The 16,068-nt window shown below is 26.1% G+C and overlaps 4 protein-coding genes across 5 annotated transcripts; all 4 read right to left on the bottom strand.

Annotated features, from left to right (window-relative positions):
* Positions 1-1,604: 1,604 nt before the first annotated feature.
* On the bottom strand, positions 1,605-3,244 carry LOC149055378 (TATA box-binding protein-like 1). The gene has a single exon (XM_089229352.1). It carries the CDS (start codon positions 3,242-3,244, stop codon positions 2,342-2,344), a length of 903 nt encoding a protein of 300 aa, XP_089085478.1. The 3' UTR covers positions 1,605-2,341.
* LOC107164247 (zinc finger matrin-type protein 5) lies at positions 3,088-6,517 on the bottom strand. 2 transcript variants are annotated; one of them, XM_089229353.1, is made up of 4 exons: positions 6,259-6,517; positions 6,059-6,196; positions 5,901-5,921; positions 4,009-5,707 (listed from the first exon to the last, which is right to left on the bottom strand). In XM_089229353.1, the coding sequence occupies exons 1-4, from the start codon at positions 6,383-6,385 to the stop codon at positions 5,685-5,687; spliced, it is 309 nt and encodes a 102-aa protein (XP_089085479.1). In that variant the 5' UTR covers positions 6,386-6,517; the 3' UTR covers positions 4,009-5,684. The 2 variants fall into 2 exon arrangements, with proteins under 2 accessions (XP_015367485.2, XP_089085479.1); XM_015511999.2 differs by lacking the exons at positions 4,009-5,707; positions 5,901-5,921 and adding an exon at positions 3,088-3,547 and having other exon boundaries at positions 6,259-6,516.
* Positions 6,518-8,807: 2,290 nt separating this feature from the next.
* On the bottom strand, positions 8,808-12,100 carry Non1 (nucleolar GTP-binding protein 1). The gene is made up of 12 exons (XM_015512013.2): positions 11,916-12,100; positions 11,623-11,793; positions 11,440-11,543; positions 11,295-11,378; positions 11,067-11,220; positions 10,719-11,003; positions 10,338-10,493; positions 10,140-10,272; positions 9,857-10,062; positions 9,486-9,764; positions 9,264-9,425; positions 8,808-9,182 (listed from the first exon to the last, which is right to left on the bottom strand). The coding sequence occupies exons 1-12, from the start codon at positions 11,961-11,963 to the stop codon at positions 9,027-9,029; spliced, it is 1,938 nt and encodes a 645-aa protein (XP_015367499.1). The 5' UTR covers positions 11,964-12,100; the 3' UTR covers positions 8,808-9,026.
* Positions 12,101-14,628: 2,528 nt separating this feature from the next.
* On the bottom strand, positions 14,629-15,655 carry LOC149055377 (putative small nuclear ribonucleoprotein G). Its single transcript, XM_089228556.1, has 4 exons — positions 15,358-15,655; positions 15,178-15,200; positions 14,973-15,097; positions 14,629-14,906 (listed from the first exon to the last, which is right to left on the bottom strand). The coding sequence occupies exons 1-4, from the start codon at positions 15,387-15,389 to the stop codon at positions 14,847-14,849; spliced, it is 240 nt and encodes a 79-aa protein (XP_089084682.1). The 5' UTR covers positions 15,390-15,655; the 3' UTR covers positions 14,629-14,846.
* Positions 15,656-16,068: the final 413 nt, after the last annotated feature.

The raw sequence follows: 16,068 nt of genomic DNA, 5'->3' as shown, positions 1-16,068 counted from the left end.
AATACCTATACACTATACAGAATAATCGTATCTTAAGCCATGTTCACGAAATCATATAATAATGATAAATGATAATAAATCAAGTTAGATTTAGATAGCTGATATTCAGAATGATTAAATTAATGTTAAAGTCAATAAATACCTAAAAATATATTTTAATGTGTTTACTGTTAAGAGTTGTAGAAATCTATGAAAAAAAAACCAATAGCTCGGAGTCGGAATGACTATGATATCGATATTTTAACAGACAACAGTCAAGTTCACTGCATGCATTGGTGAAATATTTATCATTCATAATTCATAAATCATAATCATTATAAATTGCTACAATCGGCTAACCACTTTAAAAAATCATTATGTAAGTTACTAATATCGAGCTCTTGAAATAAATATGAAATTGATAAGTTATATTTAAATAACGGCATGTGAAAAACTATACTCACTGAAATTAGAGATTGTTGTAATAGTTTACCCAAAAGGGTTATGTGGTTGTGCCATTAAATTTTATGCCTATACGGCTATACTTCTAGTGGTAAAATGTATATAATATACATTTAAATTTTTAAGTTTCTTTATCTACTTAAGAACTTACTCAAAAATTACATATTTTGATATTAATTATAATTTTTTTATTCTATAAGTGATATTATAGATACGATAATGTGTATTCCTGCTTAATCATTTAAAATTTAAAAAACAAATTTTTATTATTTCCAACAGGTGTCTATCAGAATAGAAATATCAAGTGGTATGGACGTATGGTGAACTAAAAATATTCCAGAAGCAACCATCATATATAGAGGATCCTCAATGTATTCGCGAGTAAATATGCACAATTCTAGATACCCAACCCCCAAAATTTGAAAAATCCCAGAGGCGATTGCCTTTGAAATTACCCTTCGCCATGCCATTGGAAATATACCTATATAGTTAATGACTTATAATATTTAAAATGCTTGAATATCAATTATAATTTATGATAAATAATCATACATTTGAAATGTTTAATTTAGTTTTTGAGTATCACTACTATTAATATTTTATTAGGTACCTAATTTAAAAATTTAATACTTATTCTCTCTTCTGCAAACTCTGGAAATTATTGTAAATTAATGTAACCTTCCGCTTATCGAGCATACAGTTCAGTTTTCTTTTGAATAAAGAATTTCTTAATACATTCATTAAATTTCTACCATCAGGGTATATATATAACTTTAAAAAAGCATCACAAGAATATAACATATTTTCCTACATTATAATTTGTAAATCGTATTCCTATCATGATTTTCAGATCTTTAAACATTTGTTAATTATTATATATTTATAATCTTAGATTATGTTCACAATAAATATGATAGTACCATTTGAAATTGTGTATAAGTTTATAATCGTGATCATGATTAAAGATATAATATTTTTAATCGTGTATATAATCCACCTTGTAAAAAAACATCATGAAAAATCATTGCTGATATAAAAACAGCTGATCGACTGATATTGTTTTCATAATTCATATTATACTTTTGAATTAAATTCAAAATTGTCAGGTTGAGGAATAAAGTATCCAGGTAAGATAAGAAATACATGTTAAAAAATAAAAATACTTTTATAGATCACAAAAATGTATTTTAATAATAAGCAGAGCAAATTAAAACCTATGATAATTATTTATTTATCAACTAAAAATAATCATAACTAATGCACATATGCACGGAAAACATTAATATGATAATGATATTACTTTGTTAATTTCCCGAAGAAATGAATTTTTTATGCAAAATAATAACCAATGCACCAATAATATAAAAAGCAACATGACTTCTTATTTACTCAATTACAAAAAAAATTAATATTAAAATTATTATTATTGCTTTTATTACTGCTGATCATACTAAAATTCATGAGAAATTATTTGGAAACTTCATACAAATATTTTTGTTTTACACCTAATGGAACAAAAAAAAAAAAATAATAATAATAATAAAATAATATGAGGAAAAAGCTTAAAAGCAAAATTATTTTTGTAACTAACGAGACGAGGAACATTAACACACAAAAAAAATATATAGATATAATATAAATATTACATGTATACATGTACATTTTGTAAAACACAAAGACTAGTTATCTAGATTTTATTAGCTTACAACTAAAGTAAAAGGCTAAAAAAAATTAATTTTTGTACATTTATCATAATAATCATTTTAAAAATATTTAATAATTCCATTTTAAGTTATGATTTAGTTTTAAACATTTAAGACTTGATGAAAATTATAAAAAAAGTTCTGCTGTTATGTGTTTAACTGTAAGTGGTGTTCAGTTTGGGTAACTGAAATATTTTTCAGAGATCATTTTCATAACTTTGTTTAATATTTTCTAAATTGTTTTCAACTTTCACTATGTCAATGGCTAATCCATCACAATTTCGTTTTGTTACACTGTTTTCCGAGTTATAAATTGATACATTTTCATCAATTTCAGTAAAATTTCTTTTTTTAGTCATTAATTTGCGTGTTACTCTTTCATCTTCTGCAGTTTTTTCTCGACGAAATGGAAATACCATGGGATAAATTTGCTCGATTGCCTGGTAAACATTGCCTACACTTGGAGCAGTTACTGTAATACTGCCCGTTGAAAATATTTTCAAAGTAGCTTTTAATTCTTTGATCTTAAAAGTAACACCAGGATGTAACTCGGGTTCATACTGAGCAATTGTTTTATACTTTTCCGAAAACTGTATGACTTTGATCGGAAACGGTAAAGAACATGATCCAAGAACATTGACAATCCTATAACTGCTAAATTTAGCATTGTGATAACCAAGTTTTTGAATAATTCTGGCAAAACGTCTGGATGCAATTTTAGCATGAGTTTCAGATGTAGAACCTGTACAAGCAATTTTCCCACTCGACCAAATAGTGGCTGTAGCATTTGGCTTGCGTAGTTTCATTGTTAACATCCCATTTTCACGTCTATATTCTATATTGCTACCATTAAGAGCTAAGTATCGTAAGTTTAAATGTGATTTTAAACTGAAGTTTGTTACTACATTACTAATAGAAATATTTAGTTTAGGATTATCAGTCAAACAGTCTTGAACTGGTTTGTTTGGTAGAGCATTATTTTCAGACTGCTCATGAAACTCAGACTTGTAGAAGATCATATTGGAATTAGAATTCAATGTAGATGAAGAAATTGAGTTGTTTAAGTCTGTTCCGTTTTTTTGATGAACTATAGAGGTCATCCTTGGAAACTCAAGAAATCAAATAATAAAGAACATTAATTGATTCAGATGCAGCTTGAATTATTAGTTAAAATTAGATTCACGACCAAGTGTTTAGAGTTATACTCTTTAGTTTATCAAAATTAGAGATTGGAGCTAATGATGGTAAATTTCTATATTGATAATTTAATTGAAAGTTTTTGGTATTTGTTTCACTGCCTGTGCTTCTAATATATAAATTCTGTTGATACTTTATTAACCAAGAATCAATTGTTGGAATTGAATTAATGTTTTCCACTTGTCTACAAATTTTTTTTTGGTTTTCTGAAAAAAAAAAAAAAAAAATATTTTATAACAATTAATATTCGTTCAACACAAATTGAGAACATTAAGCATATAATAGAATATTAAGATAGAAAACAATTTAATAGTCATGGTCGGTGTCATGGGTATTATTTTAATATCTTTTTCGAGAAGTGGTTTTTTTTTTATATCTCTGTTTCATAAATAGGACATAGCAAATTAACTTTACAAAAATCCCTTTTATGTTGGAAAGTAATGTTAGAGGTAAACATATAAAATTAAAATAATATTTTTTAGGCCATATCATGGATTTTTACTAAACATTTTAAACAACATACATTATTTTTAATAAAAAAGTATTAAGTAAAATATTAATATTCTGATATTATATACTTTATATTGTACAAAAAAATACCACAAGATGCCAAAAAATTGTTTATTTTAATTGTAATATGCCTGAATATTTAATTCATAAAATTGCATAAAACTTCACTGATAGTATGTATTGCGTGAGAAATAGTGATAGCATAATCTTTGTGTAACATCCTCTAAATAAAACAAGGTTAAAGGAAACAAGATACCATCTCCTTGTATACAAAATAATTTTCTAAATTAATTAATTAATTTGATTAATAAATAAGTTAATAATATAATAAACCTTATATCTAAATAGCATTTATAAAATCATAGCTGGTAATTTTGGTGTACATACATTTATTATTTAGGGCATTTTCCAACTGTTTGATTTGTATGAGAATTACAGAACTAGTATTTTTTGACTTAACAGTTTACTCATAGGAAATATTAGTTAAACATACTAAAAATCAACATATAATTTATAACACAATATCATAAATAAATGGGTTCTGTACTCAAATGAAAAGCAGTAGCTCGTTATGTTTGTGATACCTTTGGTGATAGGCAAGCTCAATGTTGCTATTGGGCCAATTCGTAGAACTTTAAACTCTTATGGATATCACAGGAAAAATTGTTTTATAAATATATTACATTTACATTAAAAATATTTAACTCAAATAAGTTTAACTTTACATGAAATACTATAAAATTAATATTTTACAAATGCATATTTTATTTTTTTTTATATCAAACTTTAAACTTAGATAAAATATTAAGACATGACATGTATCAAATAATTTATATTTATAGACTAAGAGAGTAAAAAGTAGCACGGCCAGTTAAAAATTATTTTTTTATATTAATCAATATTTTTAAAATAAAAATATACTTATAGTTTGTACATACTTAACAATGGACATTTTTATGTAGTTTATAGTTTAATATTTTATGTGCAGGGATAAAAAGTACCAACATTTAAAGACAAATCATAAAATTTATTTTCATAAAAGGCAATATTATAATATTATGTATACATATAAAATTCAATTATTTAGGCTAGTGTAAAACTGTTTGAAATAAAATAATATATTATACTATAAACAAATTACGAAGTAAAAATTAAAACCACTGAATATAATTTGACAAAGCTTATAAGACAAATGTTTAGTCATCAAATTAGTCTGGGTACTCTTTTATGAAGTAGCATATGTAAATTTATTAATAAATAGATAATATTAAGGGACCCAATTTAATAAGGTAATTAATACTTTTCACGAAATTTATTGCATTGAGGTATTACTATTAACAAAAAACAAAATAACAAAATTTTTTAAAAATAATATATATAATATAACTAAGAACAGAAATAAATGATGTAGCTATTAAATGAAAAATAATTCTTAATTAGATATTTAATAAATAAAATTATAGTAAAACATAAGGTATATTGATTCCTAACAACATTGAAAAACATAACTGTTATTAATTAACTATTTATTTTTATTTTCTAACAAAAAACTCAAAATGAAACTTTAAAAATTATTAAATGTGATTATTTCTTTCGGTATTTATTTGCTAAACAAAGTCAATATTTTCAATACGTACCGACTTGTATTTAAGTTAAGAGTCAGAAACTAGTCGGTACGCTTACTTGTATATCGCACATTTAACTTCTTGAATATTTGATAATATATTCCACTTTTTACCTTAAAAATATTTATTATTTCAAAATTAAAATTACTAGTTAATTATACTTTAATATGATGAAAAAAAATGTAATTATTGAAATCCTGATATTTGGTTACTTTATACATAGGTAATAACCTAAAATTTAATAGACAATAAATTATATTTGAATTACCCATTTGTTTTAATAAACGTGTTCACACATTAAATATATATATATTAAAACATTCATAAGCACACATTTATGTACACAAATAATAGAAAATAGATAAATTAAAATTATGACTTATATGTAGCTAATATTTAATGATTAAATTAGGATAATATTTACTTTCATAGTGCCACTCTCTACCTAATAAAATATACATAGATTTTTTTATGCAAACATAATAAATAGGTTTCATCTATAGTTTGGAAATTGTAAACCATGCTTTATTATTTTACAAACATAACATAAATAAATCAAGGAAAGTATAAAATAAAAATTACCTTGATTGATTAAATTAACTAATTGTTCAAAGGTGTAATGAGAATAATTACAGTTAGAACCGAATTGACAGTGTCCAGTAGTTCTAAATCGTCGACACGGTTGTTTTTGTCGTTCTTCGAGGAATAATGTTATAGCGTCTGAAATAATACTTTAACATTGAAATTGTATACATTCATGCACTTTTTAAAATTGTATGTACCTTTATACAACGAAAAATAATTTCTTCTATTCTTTTTGTGCGAGTTGCTGTTGAAATGTAGATTACGACTTGATAAGTTGTCTGCAAACGTTATATTACAGTATTCGCATAATATTTTCTTCACCATTTTCAACCGTGCGCTAAATATCTATGTATACTAAATTCATAAAACATCATAAATTTTTTTATAAAAATGTGCAAATAAAATATAACAATAAGAAGTGTCCTGATTTTTTTTTTTTAAACTCAAAGGAAAAACATTATCACTGGATCAAAAGACCCAAATGAGATAACAACAGTGTCAGCAGGTGACACAACTGAAAATTCCAATGAAATAGTTACATATTTATTTAGATTCTCTTTGGAAAATTCAAAATACCACTCATTTTAAATTCGAAAATGTTTTAAATGACTTATGCATTCTTGTAATAAGTTATATTTCATTATTGTATTGTACTCAAATAGTTAAATGGCTGATCACAACTTGTAGCGTTGAACATGTCTGTCAGACTATCAGAATAGATGGTAAATCATACCTACCAAACATAAAATGGAATACGAAGGAACTTGTTAGAAGCTCAAGAAGACCTCATTAGTTATAACGGATTTATATGTCCTAAAAAACCATGAAATATTCTAATATGCATTGAAAATACTGCAAATATGCACTTAAAAATTTTGTTATAATACTATGCATTTATTTTCAAAAAAAACATAAAATATACATTTATAATACAAATATGCTTTAAAATTTACATATTTATATTTATTATTATTTGTTTAATACATGAGTACAGAACTAACAGAAATATATGAAAGTTGAAAAAAGTATTAATAAAAAGTTAAAATATGCACTTATATATAAATAGTTTTTTTTTGACGATAGTCAACGAAGATAATAAAATATTAGCAACTTTTGTTGACAAAAAAAGAAAGGCGTGACAATCTGACAATATAAAAAATGTTTTGTGTTTTTATTTCTAAAGAAGTAAAGAAAAATTTTAATTGTTATATTTGCAATAATATGACCTAATATATCAATAATATCAAAATATTAAAATATGCATTTATTAATAAAAATGCCCTAATATGCAAAATAAAAGTAGTTAGTGCATTTTTAATTTTAATCACTAGTATGTGAAACAGATTTCTATCTCACCTTTTGAACTAGCCAAAACCAAAAATGCAAAATGCATATAAATCCGTTCCCTAGTTATTAGACAGTAAATATAAAAATTAAAGAAGTGATATTGCCCCAGGCAGATAACCACTGTGCTCATTACAAATTAATATATAAATAAATATAATTTTGGTATGGATGCACCTTCTATTTCGTAGTAAGTATACTTAGTAATTAGTATAAAGTATATATGTATAATAATATACAAAAAATATACGCTAATGGTGCAATTTTTATGAAAAAACTGGTGGCGCTGAAGCACCTTATCTTTAATTTATCTACCTACAATCCATAAATTATTAAGGTGCTAATTGTGTATTTGTGTCTATGTATGTAATTATAAAGTGCATGGTCCGTCTCTACTATGTGTCTGTAAAGTGTAAACGCCTAATATAAATACTCATTTCAGTGTAAAGTTACAGGTGCAATACAATAAATCTCCGGTAATATTTTTGTAAAATAAAGTTTCATTTCTTAAATATAGCGCAAGTTACGCAAGTACGCCATCATCACTCATCATCAGTATTCAGTAAGTACCATGGTAATTTAAACTAGGTACTCTTGATGTTGTATTATTATTATGATATTTAGGCTATATTGAAGGTATAAATACAAATACAATTATATTGTTGATAGTACGAAAACATTTTCTAAAATACACACTTTGTGAGTCTATGTTCATGAATAAGGTATATTTTCCTATTTCAACAGAAAAAGTAGTACCTATATAATGCTTTACATTGTTTTCTCTTGTGTTTTACACAAAAACATATCACAAGATTCAATGTAATAGAACCCTATATTTGAAATCGAACTCTAATACTCACATTAGGGAAGTATCCAAAATATTTTGCCTTGATAAAAAGCAAATAAAATCAAACAAATTCTGTTTAAAATTCGATTATTTTTGGTTGATTATTATTATACATACCAAAAATATGCTAAAAACTTATATAGGAAGAAACAATAATAAAATTGTAATTTGTGTCATACTTTAGTATTCAGTTGCTTTTATAATATTTTCACACTTAGATCAATAATACACTTATACATGTGGAATCAGATGTTCTTTTTATGAAGAAGGAAAGTCTTGTTTAAGAAAGAAAGAGAACATATAATTGTAATTTGCATTGTTTTTTAAAATTATTTAAGTTTAAATATTTTCACTTTTTGTTTGTAATAAAAACAATCATACCCTAAATTAATTAGATAGTAACTTTTGCATTGCATCGTGTGCAAGCCTAAAATTTTAGTTATATTATACTATGTTCATTTAGTCAATGGTTATATATTATCCATTACTATATAAGTTTATTACGTTATACTATTCTTACTTATGTAATGTCAAATTTAACTATAAAAAAATCAATTTTAATGAATACAGTTATCCATATTTATTAGTCAAAATACATAACATTAGCATACAAATCAATATTATGTTGTAATATTCCGTTTTATACTAAACGGACAAAATAATATTCATAAAACACATAGATATATTTTTTTTAAATTATTCAAAATACTTTTAAAAATTTGTCTTTGAAAGATATTTAAATAATTTGAAAAAATAAAGTTGAATGCAAATCGATTAACGTCTTTCTGTTTTACCAATTCCTCTTTTACCGGCAAACAAGTGTTTAGGTCGTTTGGTTCCAATAAATCTATCAGCTTCACCTTTGAGACCTTGCTTCTTAACTTTCTTCGCAATTGCTTTATGCGCCACTTGTTTAAGTTTCAATTGCATCTGTTAATTTGAATAAATATTATGAAAAATCATATTTAATTTGTTAAGATATCTATGTATATTAAAAAATTGAAAACATACCGATGAGTCACGGACACCAGATTGATTTCTTGGTACTCTACTCTGGCTTCTTGATGTAGATACTGAGCGATGCATAGATCCCAAACGTGGTTTTTTGGCATTTGTTCGTGACTGGGATCTTGTTAATGAACGAGCACGACCACGAGTTTTTGTGAAATGAGCCTAAAAAAAAAAAAAAAACATGAGTTGGAGTAGATACATTTAAAATTATAATATTATTACATCATCAGTGCCCTCCATGTCAACACCAAGATCTTCCATACGATTTCTAAAATCAGTAGCACTGCGACCACGAGCTCGAGCTGGGGCAGTTCTAGGTGTTGTAGGTTTACTAGATTGACGAGATATTCTGCTTTCATTACGGTTAATAATTTTGCGATCTCTAATCTTTTGAGCCAGTTCTTTAATTTCTCGTAATGTTTCATCAATTTCAATTTTAGGTACAGCATAATATCCAGCTTCTTCTCTAAGCGCTTCTTCTTTTTCAAGTTCTTCAACTTTCTATATTTTCAATGATAAAAAAGTTCAGTTAGATCAACTTTTAATAAGGTAGTACAATATTATACACACATTTTTAGTTATTAAATTTTTACCTGCAATAATTCTGCATGAATGAAATCAGCAATGTTTCTTCCGTTCCAAAATTCTGGTATTATGTCATATTTATATTCATCAGGTAAATCATAATTCTTTTTAAGGTCCAATATGTAATCATCTCCTAGCTCATCTTCCAAATTTTTCTCAAGCTTCTTCTTAAATTCTTGAAGTTCAGCCAATCTTTGTTTTTGTAATACCATTTCTAATGCAAACAAATAAAATTATGTTAGTGAAAAATAAAAACTTATTTAAGTATTTAATAAGAAATAACAATTATACCTGGTATACAAGCAGGTCGTTCTTTTTCATCTCGAGTTTTAGGCACTGCTACATGTAAACGATTCAAAATTGAATCAACTTTCTTGGCTTGGATTTTGTTTTCAATGCGATAAGCTAAGAGAGTATCACATGCCTAATGATAAAATCAAAATTATAAATTCAACATAATAAGCATAAAATAAATAATATCAAAATTACCTGTTGTTTAACATCCATAACACCTTCATCAGTCACAGCAGACATTGGCAATAATGGTACATTATTTTTTTCAAAAATACTCAATGCTTCACGACTAGCCTCACTTAACTGATCCATAGGTGTAACATCAACTTTGTTACATACTACTAATAATGGCTACAACAATAGTGAATAAGGTATAATAGAAATGCATTAGATATTTTGACAAATGTGAATAAAGTTATATCATTAGCAGAAATCACTTAAAATAATATATAAGTTAACCACTTGCCTTTTTAAAAACATATTTTAAACTTTTACCTTTTATAAAATATAAAGTTTAAATTTAGAATCACTTGGGGTAACGAAACTTAGCTAAGATTAAATATTTGAGAAACTCACCTTGTTAGTGAATAAAGGTTTTATAGACTCGTAAAGCTTAACTTGTTCGGCAATTGAGTGACCACATTGTTCAGAAACATCGATGAAATAAAGAATAGCAGCTCTCAAATGGGCCAAAGCAGTAACTGCCTGCATTTCAATAACATTTCTTTCTTCTAAAGGATGATCTAATACTCCTGGAGTGTCCACCACTTGCCAACGTAAATATTTGTAATCTGTATGTCCAACATACAAACTTTTTGTTGTAAATGCGTAAGAATGGACTTCTACATCAGCTCTAGTTATCTATATATATATAATCAAATCAAATTACTAATTACGTAATTGTAAATTAAAAAAAATATTTACCTTATTTAAGAAACTGGATTTTCCAACATTAGGGAAACCACACAATATTAATGTTCTAGTGTATGGATCAATTGATGGCAAACGTGATAAATGCTGTCGAACTTGTTCTAAATAAACCAAATTGGGAGCTTGCCTTTTCATAATAGTTGCCATTCTACATTAATTTTATAAAAAATAAAATATATCAATAATTCTAATTGTATTCCTGTACTAATTTGAATAATTTACCGTCCAAGAGCTGCTTTCTTCAGCATTTTACAGCGATATAATGAATCACCAAATTTCATGAGACGAACATAATCTTTACCAACACTATAAGAAAAATGTATTAATAAATTTCATGTTAGAAAATTAAAACTATAAAATTAATTACTTGTCAATAAGATGTCTTGCTTGATTAAGTTGTCCAAGAGCAAGTTTGTAATGGTCCTTATCGTAAAGTATATTCATTAAATCAGCATAAAACGGATGAATATTCTGCAGGAAATTTCAAAATTAGTTAAATACATAAACCATACAATGTTATTATGTTATTATAATTCAAAATAGTCCATACATCTAATTTAGGAAATTCTTGAATGATCATAGACAGGCGTTCATTGAAATTCTGTTGTGTATATCGTACTTTACGTGTGTAAAAAGAACGAATTCTTGATATTTTATAATGTTTGTGCACAACAGTTGGGGTCTTACGTTGAGTTTTTGATAACATAATATTAACAAAATCCTGAAACAAACAAAATCATTAGGATAAAATTAGTTACAAGCTTGAAACTATATTACAATATTAGAAATTAATGTTATTATATTTAGTAATTATCAATATAAAAATAAAATATTTTATTTTACCTTTGCGGTAGGTACGACCGTGATCTTTTTGAAATTATACAAAACCATTTTGTCTGATTGATTAGCTTAAATTATAGTAAGTAAAATAATATTAAAAGTATATAATTGAATAGAATATCTTAAATATTATAAAATTTAACAACACAGCAGACAATTTACAAGTTGTAAATTACAACTGCGCTCTTATGTTTAAAAGAAAGGAAAGAAATTATTATCATTAAATTTATAACCTAACTTGACATACAACACGTTTTTTAATGACGGTTTAGCCAACCCTTGAATATTTATTATCTTTAGTAATCGTAATCAATGATAAATTATCTTTTTCGTAAAATCATAAATAAACGAATAAACTAAATAATGCAAATGCACATTAAATAATGTTTTAAAAGGATTTTCATTATAATATATTTTTTATTCAATTATTTTAATATTGTTCATTCTGTCCTTAAATTTAATACAACTAATTAATAATTATATCTATATATCATTATTTAAGACATATTATCTTATTATCTATATCTGTGTGCTATATATATTGGCCTGATCAAGGTGGATATATTCACCTTGGTCCTGGTACTAATGTTTATTCCATGATTGTGATAAAATGGTATTCTGTATAAATTGTCTGTGGTATACTGGTATCCACGGACCACGGTTTAAGATAGACCCACGATTTAAGATGTATCTTAATATAATCGTGGAAAGATCTAAGATATATCTTAGTCCGTGGTGCCGCGGTGGTATCCATAGACCTTAATACTTTATACTCAATGGTATTACTCATAGACGGAACAAGCTAAAGTAGTTCCCGCCGTAAACGGTGGCTGCGCTGCACATGTTGTTCCATACTTCTGCGCATGTGCGTAGGACAAACCAGGTTGCGCATAAAACGCTTATTATTATCGTATTGTATTATCAATAGTATCGTGATAATAAAATGTCAACAATCAACAACATTTTAATAGTAATTACCACGGACTAAGATGACTAAGATATCTTAGTCCGTGGTAAATACTAATTAGTAAAGTTGTGGTTGTCACTAATCAAGGTTTATAGATAATCTATAAACCTTGGTCACTAATGTCACTGACATTTGTATCCCGTCTTTTTTTAGCTTCCGATATTAAATGGGTTCTTAAATTTTGAACTCCGCCATTTGGTGTTTTATAAGTTTTAGTACAAATATTACATTTGTATATATATTGACTTAATTTTGTAAAATATTGGAGAATACGCGGAGAACTCCATTTTGGAATTTCATTTATGTCAGTTACGGCGTTTAAACTCATTTTTTAAATAATGCAAAAGAAAAACTTATATATTAATATATTATATACACAGTGCGCGACAAAAAGGTAAAGGCTGCACAACGTTTAATACTAAGACTATTTATATAGATTCTATATGGACTATAATATGTACTGGTCAACTTCGGGATATACCAAAATGATATCTATTTTATCTTATTTTTTTGATTTATTAGATTTTGTTGCGACAAAATCATAAAGGCAGTCGGTTTCATAGCGTTTTTAGCGGTTATAATATGATTAGATATTACTTCTACTATATTTAATACAAGACCTGTGCTAATAATGGTAGTTTGTAAATATATTATATACCGATAATTATCGGTAAACATAGATAAATATCGATATATCAAAACTAAAATATCGATGCGATATTTTCGATATTTCGAACACACAATATCGATGAAACGATAATATCGATATACTTTGCACATCCCTAATTGTCAGTGGCGATTCGTCGTTATTCCGTTATTCGTTAGGTACTGTACTATTTAAAAATAAATAAATCCTTGTTGTTTTTATTAAACCTTTAATAATCGTTACGTAATAATAACAAATTATTCGTAAAGTATTGCTGTTTAATTTTAATTATAAAAATTTATGGTTGAGTAAAATGTGTAACAATTCAAAAAATTGATTTTGCCATTTAAACCTAAAAACCCGGGAAAAATAACATGATTTGATAATAACAACAGCAACCTCTAAGGAGATTAAACCGATTAGGTCTTCATAGTTCGTTCTATCGTTTTTCGTTGTAAAATTGACCGAATGAACGAATCAAATGACCGAATCATATCATTAAATTCAAATTTAATACAATCCATTATAGTGACCAACTTGCAGAGCGACATATACTTACCCACTTTTTCTAATTTTTAATCAAGTAAAATGAATTACAATATGCATAAATTATATTGTGGATTTATAGAAATATTTGAACAAATTGATTGAAATTCAATAAATTATAAACACACAATTTTCAGACTGGGGGTTTGTGTGAAGAAACAAACATTCACAATTAAATCATAGAATGTTCTAATCAAGGGTTACCAATCTATTAAAAATGTTAAAGTAGTTAAGTAATCAAAAAATAATAACACATATGTACAAAATATGAAAGCTAAAAAACTTAAGTGTTAAAATAAGATTGAAAATATTGATAATACAAACACTACAAAAAGTTAATGAATGTTGTAAACTTACAACAATGATTTAAAAGAAAACTCGGAGAAATAAATTACTATAAAATGTAAATTAGAAAATACTTCTAATAAATGAAGTAAAAACTGAAACAGAATTTTATGTTACAGAATAGTATAAAATATTATAAAATAATATTGAAGACTACTATGTTGTTTCAGCTGTTTAAATAATTTGAAAAAATAGCTATTCCATCATTAAAATTATTTCATAAAAATAAGACTTATTTTATTTTAAATTTTGTATATAATTCTGTCATCACATTACTATGTAAACATTGTAAACCAATAATGGTATTACTTGAATAAAGCGATTTTATAAGGAAAAATGGTTTTTTTTTCACTTAATTTATAACTACATAAGTAATGAACATTGAAATTAAAATTAATTTATAATATGAGAAAAACAGAAATATACATCTTTAATGCTGATCAATCCTATCCAATGCTTCTATGGTCAAAACACTATCTCCTCTTATAACCTGTAAATAATAATATTTATATATACAAATTTATTTAATTTGTATTATGAGGAAAGCATAACATACCACCATTCCAATACTATTCACAACACCATCTTTAATTTTTTCTACTGTTTCATCCAAAACAAGGTTCATAAATGGATCGAAGCCACGAAGCACGCCTGCTACCTGTCTATTTGCATTTAATTTCACTGGAATAAAAATGAAAACAATTTATAATATATATATAGTGTTATTTTAAGTTTAGTTGATAGAGAGCGTTCATTCATACATGATAGCTTCTTGTCCAAGTATCTGAAAAAATAAATATTCAGAAATTATTAGTATTAATGTTTATTACTAGATGTAATAAAGGTTTTAGTAATTGTGGAGAACATCAATTTTAAATATAACATGCAATAAATAATATTAAAACAAGTCAGTGACTTCTGTTTTCTACAATTTTATTTACCTCTTCATCTCAGGTGGATGTGCCTTACTCATGTTTATTTAGTGATTTTTTTTATTGAAAATTAGAGTTGTGATGGTCGCGACTGAAAGAGTGAAAGAATCAAAATGAACGAATCTGTCGAGTGACCAGATCGCGACCAAATGATGTACTTAAAATATTCCGTCAAATCAAAAAACGATCTTTAGGTCTTTTTACTTTTAGAGGTTTTTAAATTTTTAATGAAACTTTTCTATCGGTTCTGATACGAGTGATACGACTATTGATGGGTAGTATACTAGTATGGAACTATCGATTTATTCGATAGTCCCGTGGATATTAAAGAATGAATAGGCTATTTATGCTTATCATACGGGAACGAATATGAAAATATTTTGAGGTTATAGATGTTTTAACACAAATATAAATATAGATAATAAAGATTCTTTATTATCTATGAATATAAATATAATTATTGACGAGAGCTCGGCTGTAGTACCACAGAATAACCAGAATGGACACTCAAAAATCGGGAACATACTATTCAGTATTCAACATAGACATATAAATTTATAATATGTGTATGCTATTCAATTTGGTGGAATATCAGTGTATCCATATACATTGCAATTTACGACTTTATTACTTATTAGGCTAAAGGTGATTGCCCTTGTTCAGGGAATAACAGCCGCGCTAGAAACAAAGAATAATGAGAATTATCTTTCTACCGGCAGC

This window comes from Diuraphis noxia, unplaced genomic scaffold (genome assembly GCF_037042655.1).
Source record: "Diuraphis noxia isolate RWA-SAM2 unplaced genomic scaffold, SU_Dnox_SAM2 contig0005, whole genome shotgun sequence".
In the NCBI taxonomy this organism is placed as follows: Eukaryota; Metazoa; Arthropoda; class Insecta; order Hemiptera; family Aphididae; genus Diuraphis; species Diuraphis noxia.
This window is presented reverse-complemented; position numbering and strand designations above follow the sequence as displayed.

What these genes read in the sequence shown, in the direction of transcription:
- LOC149055377 (XM_089228556.1), bottom strand. Translation starts at nt 15,389, where the DNA reads ATGAGTAAGGCACATCCACCTGAGATGAAGAG. An exon ending in CTTGGACAAGAAGCTATCAT is followed by an intron (nt 15,098 to 15,177) that starts GTATGAATGAAC and finishes TTTTTATTCCAG; the next exon opens with TGAAATTAAATGCAAATAGA. An exon ending in TGAATAGTATTGGAATGGTG is followed by an intron (nt 14,907 to 14,972) that starts GTATGTTATGCT and finishes TATTATTTACAG; the next exon opens with GTTATAAGAGGAGATAGTGT.
- LOC149055378 (XM_089229352.1), bottom strand. Translation starts at nt 3,244, where the DNA reads ATGACCTCTATAGTTCATCAAAAAAACGGAACAGACTTAAACAACTCA.
- Non1 (XM_015512013.2), bottom strand. Translation starts at nt 11,963, where the DNA reads ATGGTTTTGTATAATTTCAAAAAGATCACGGTCGTACCTACCGCAAAG. An exon ending in CGGTCGTACCTACCGCAAAG is followed by an intron (nt 11,794 to 11,915) that starts GTAAAATAAAAT and finishes TGTTTGTTTCAG; the next exon opens with GATTTTGTTAATATTATGTT. An exon ending in TTATGGATGTTAAACAACAG is followed by an intron (nt 10,273 to 10,337) that starts GTAATTTTGATA and finishes TTTTATCATTAG; the next exon opens with GCATGTGATACTCTCTTAGC.
- LOC107164247 (XM_015511999.2), bottom strand. Translation starts at nt 6,385, where the DNA reads ATGGTGAAGAAAATATTATGCGAATACTGTAATATAACGTTTGCAGAC. An exon ending in TTATTTTTCGTTGTATAAAG is followed by an intron (nt 6,197 to 6,258) that starts GTACATACAATT and finishes GTATTATTTCAG; the next exon opens with ACGCTATAACATTATTCCTC. An exon ending in AGTTAATTTAATCAATCAAG is followed by an intron (nt 3,548 to 6,058) that starts GTAATTTTTATT and finishes TTTTTTTTTCAG; the next exon opens with AAAACCAAAAAAAAATTTGT.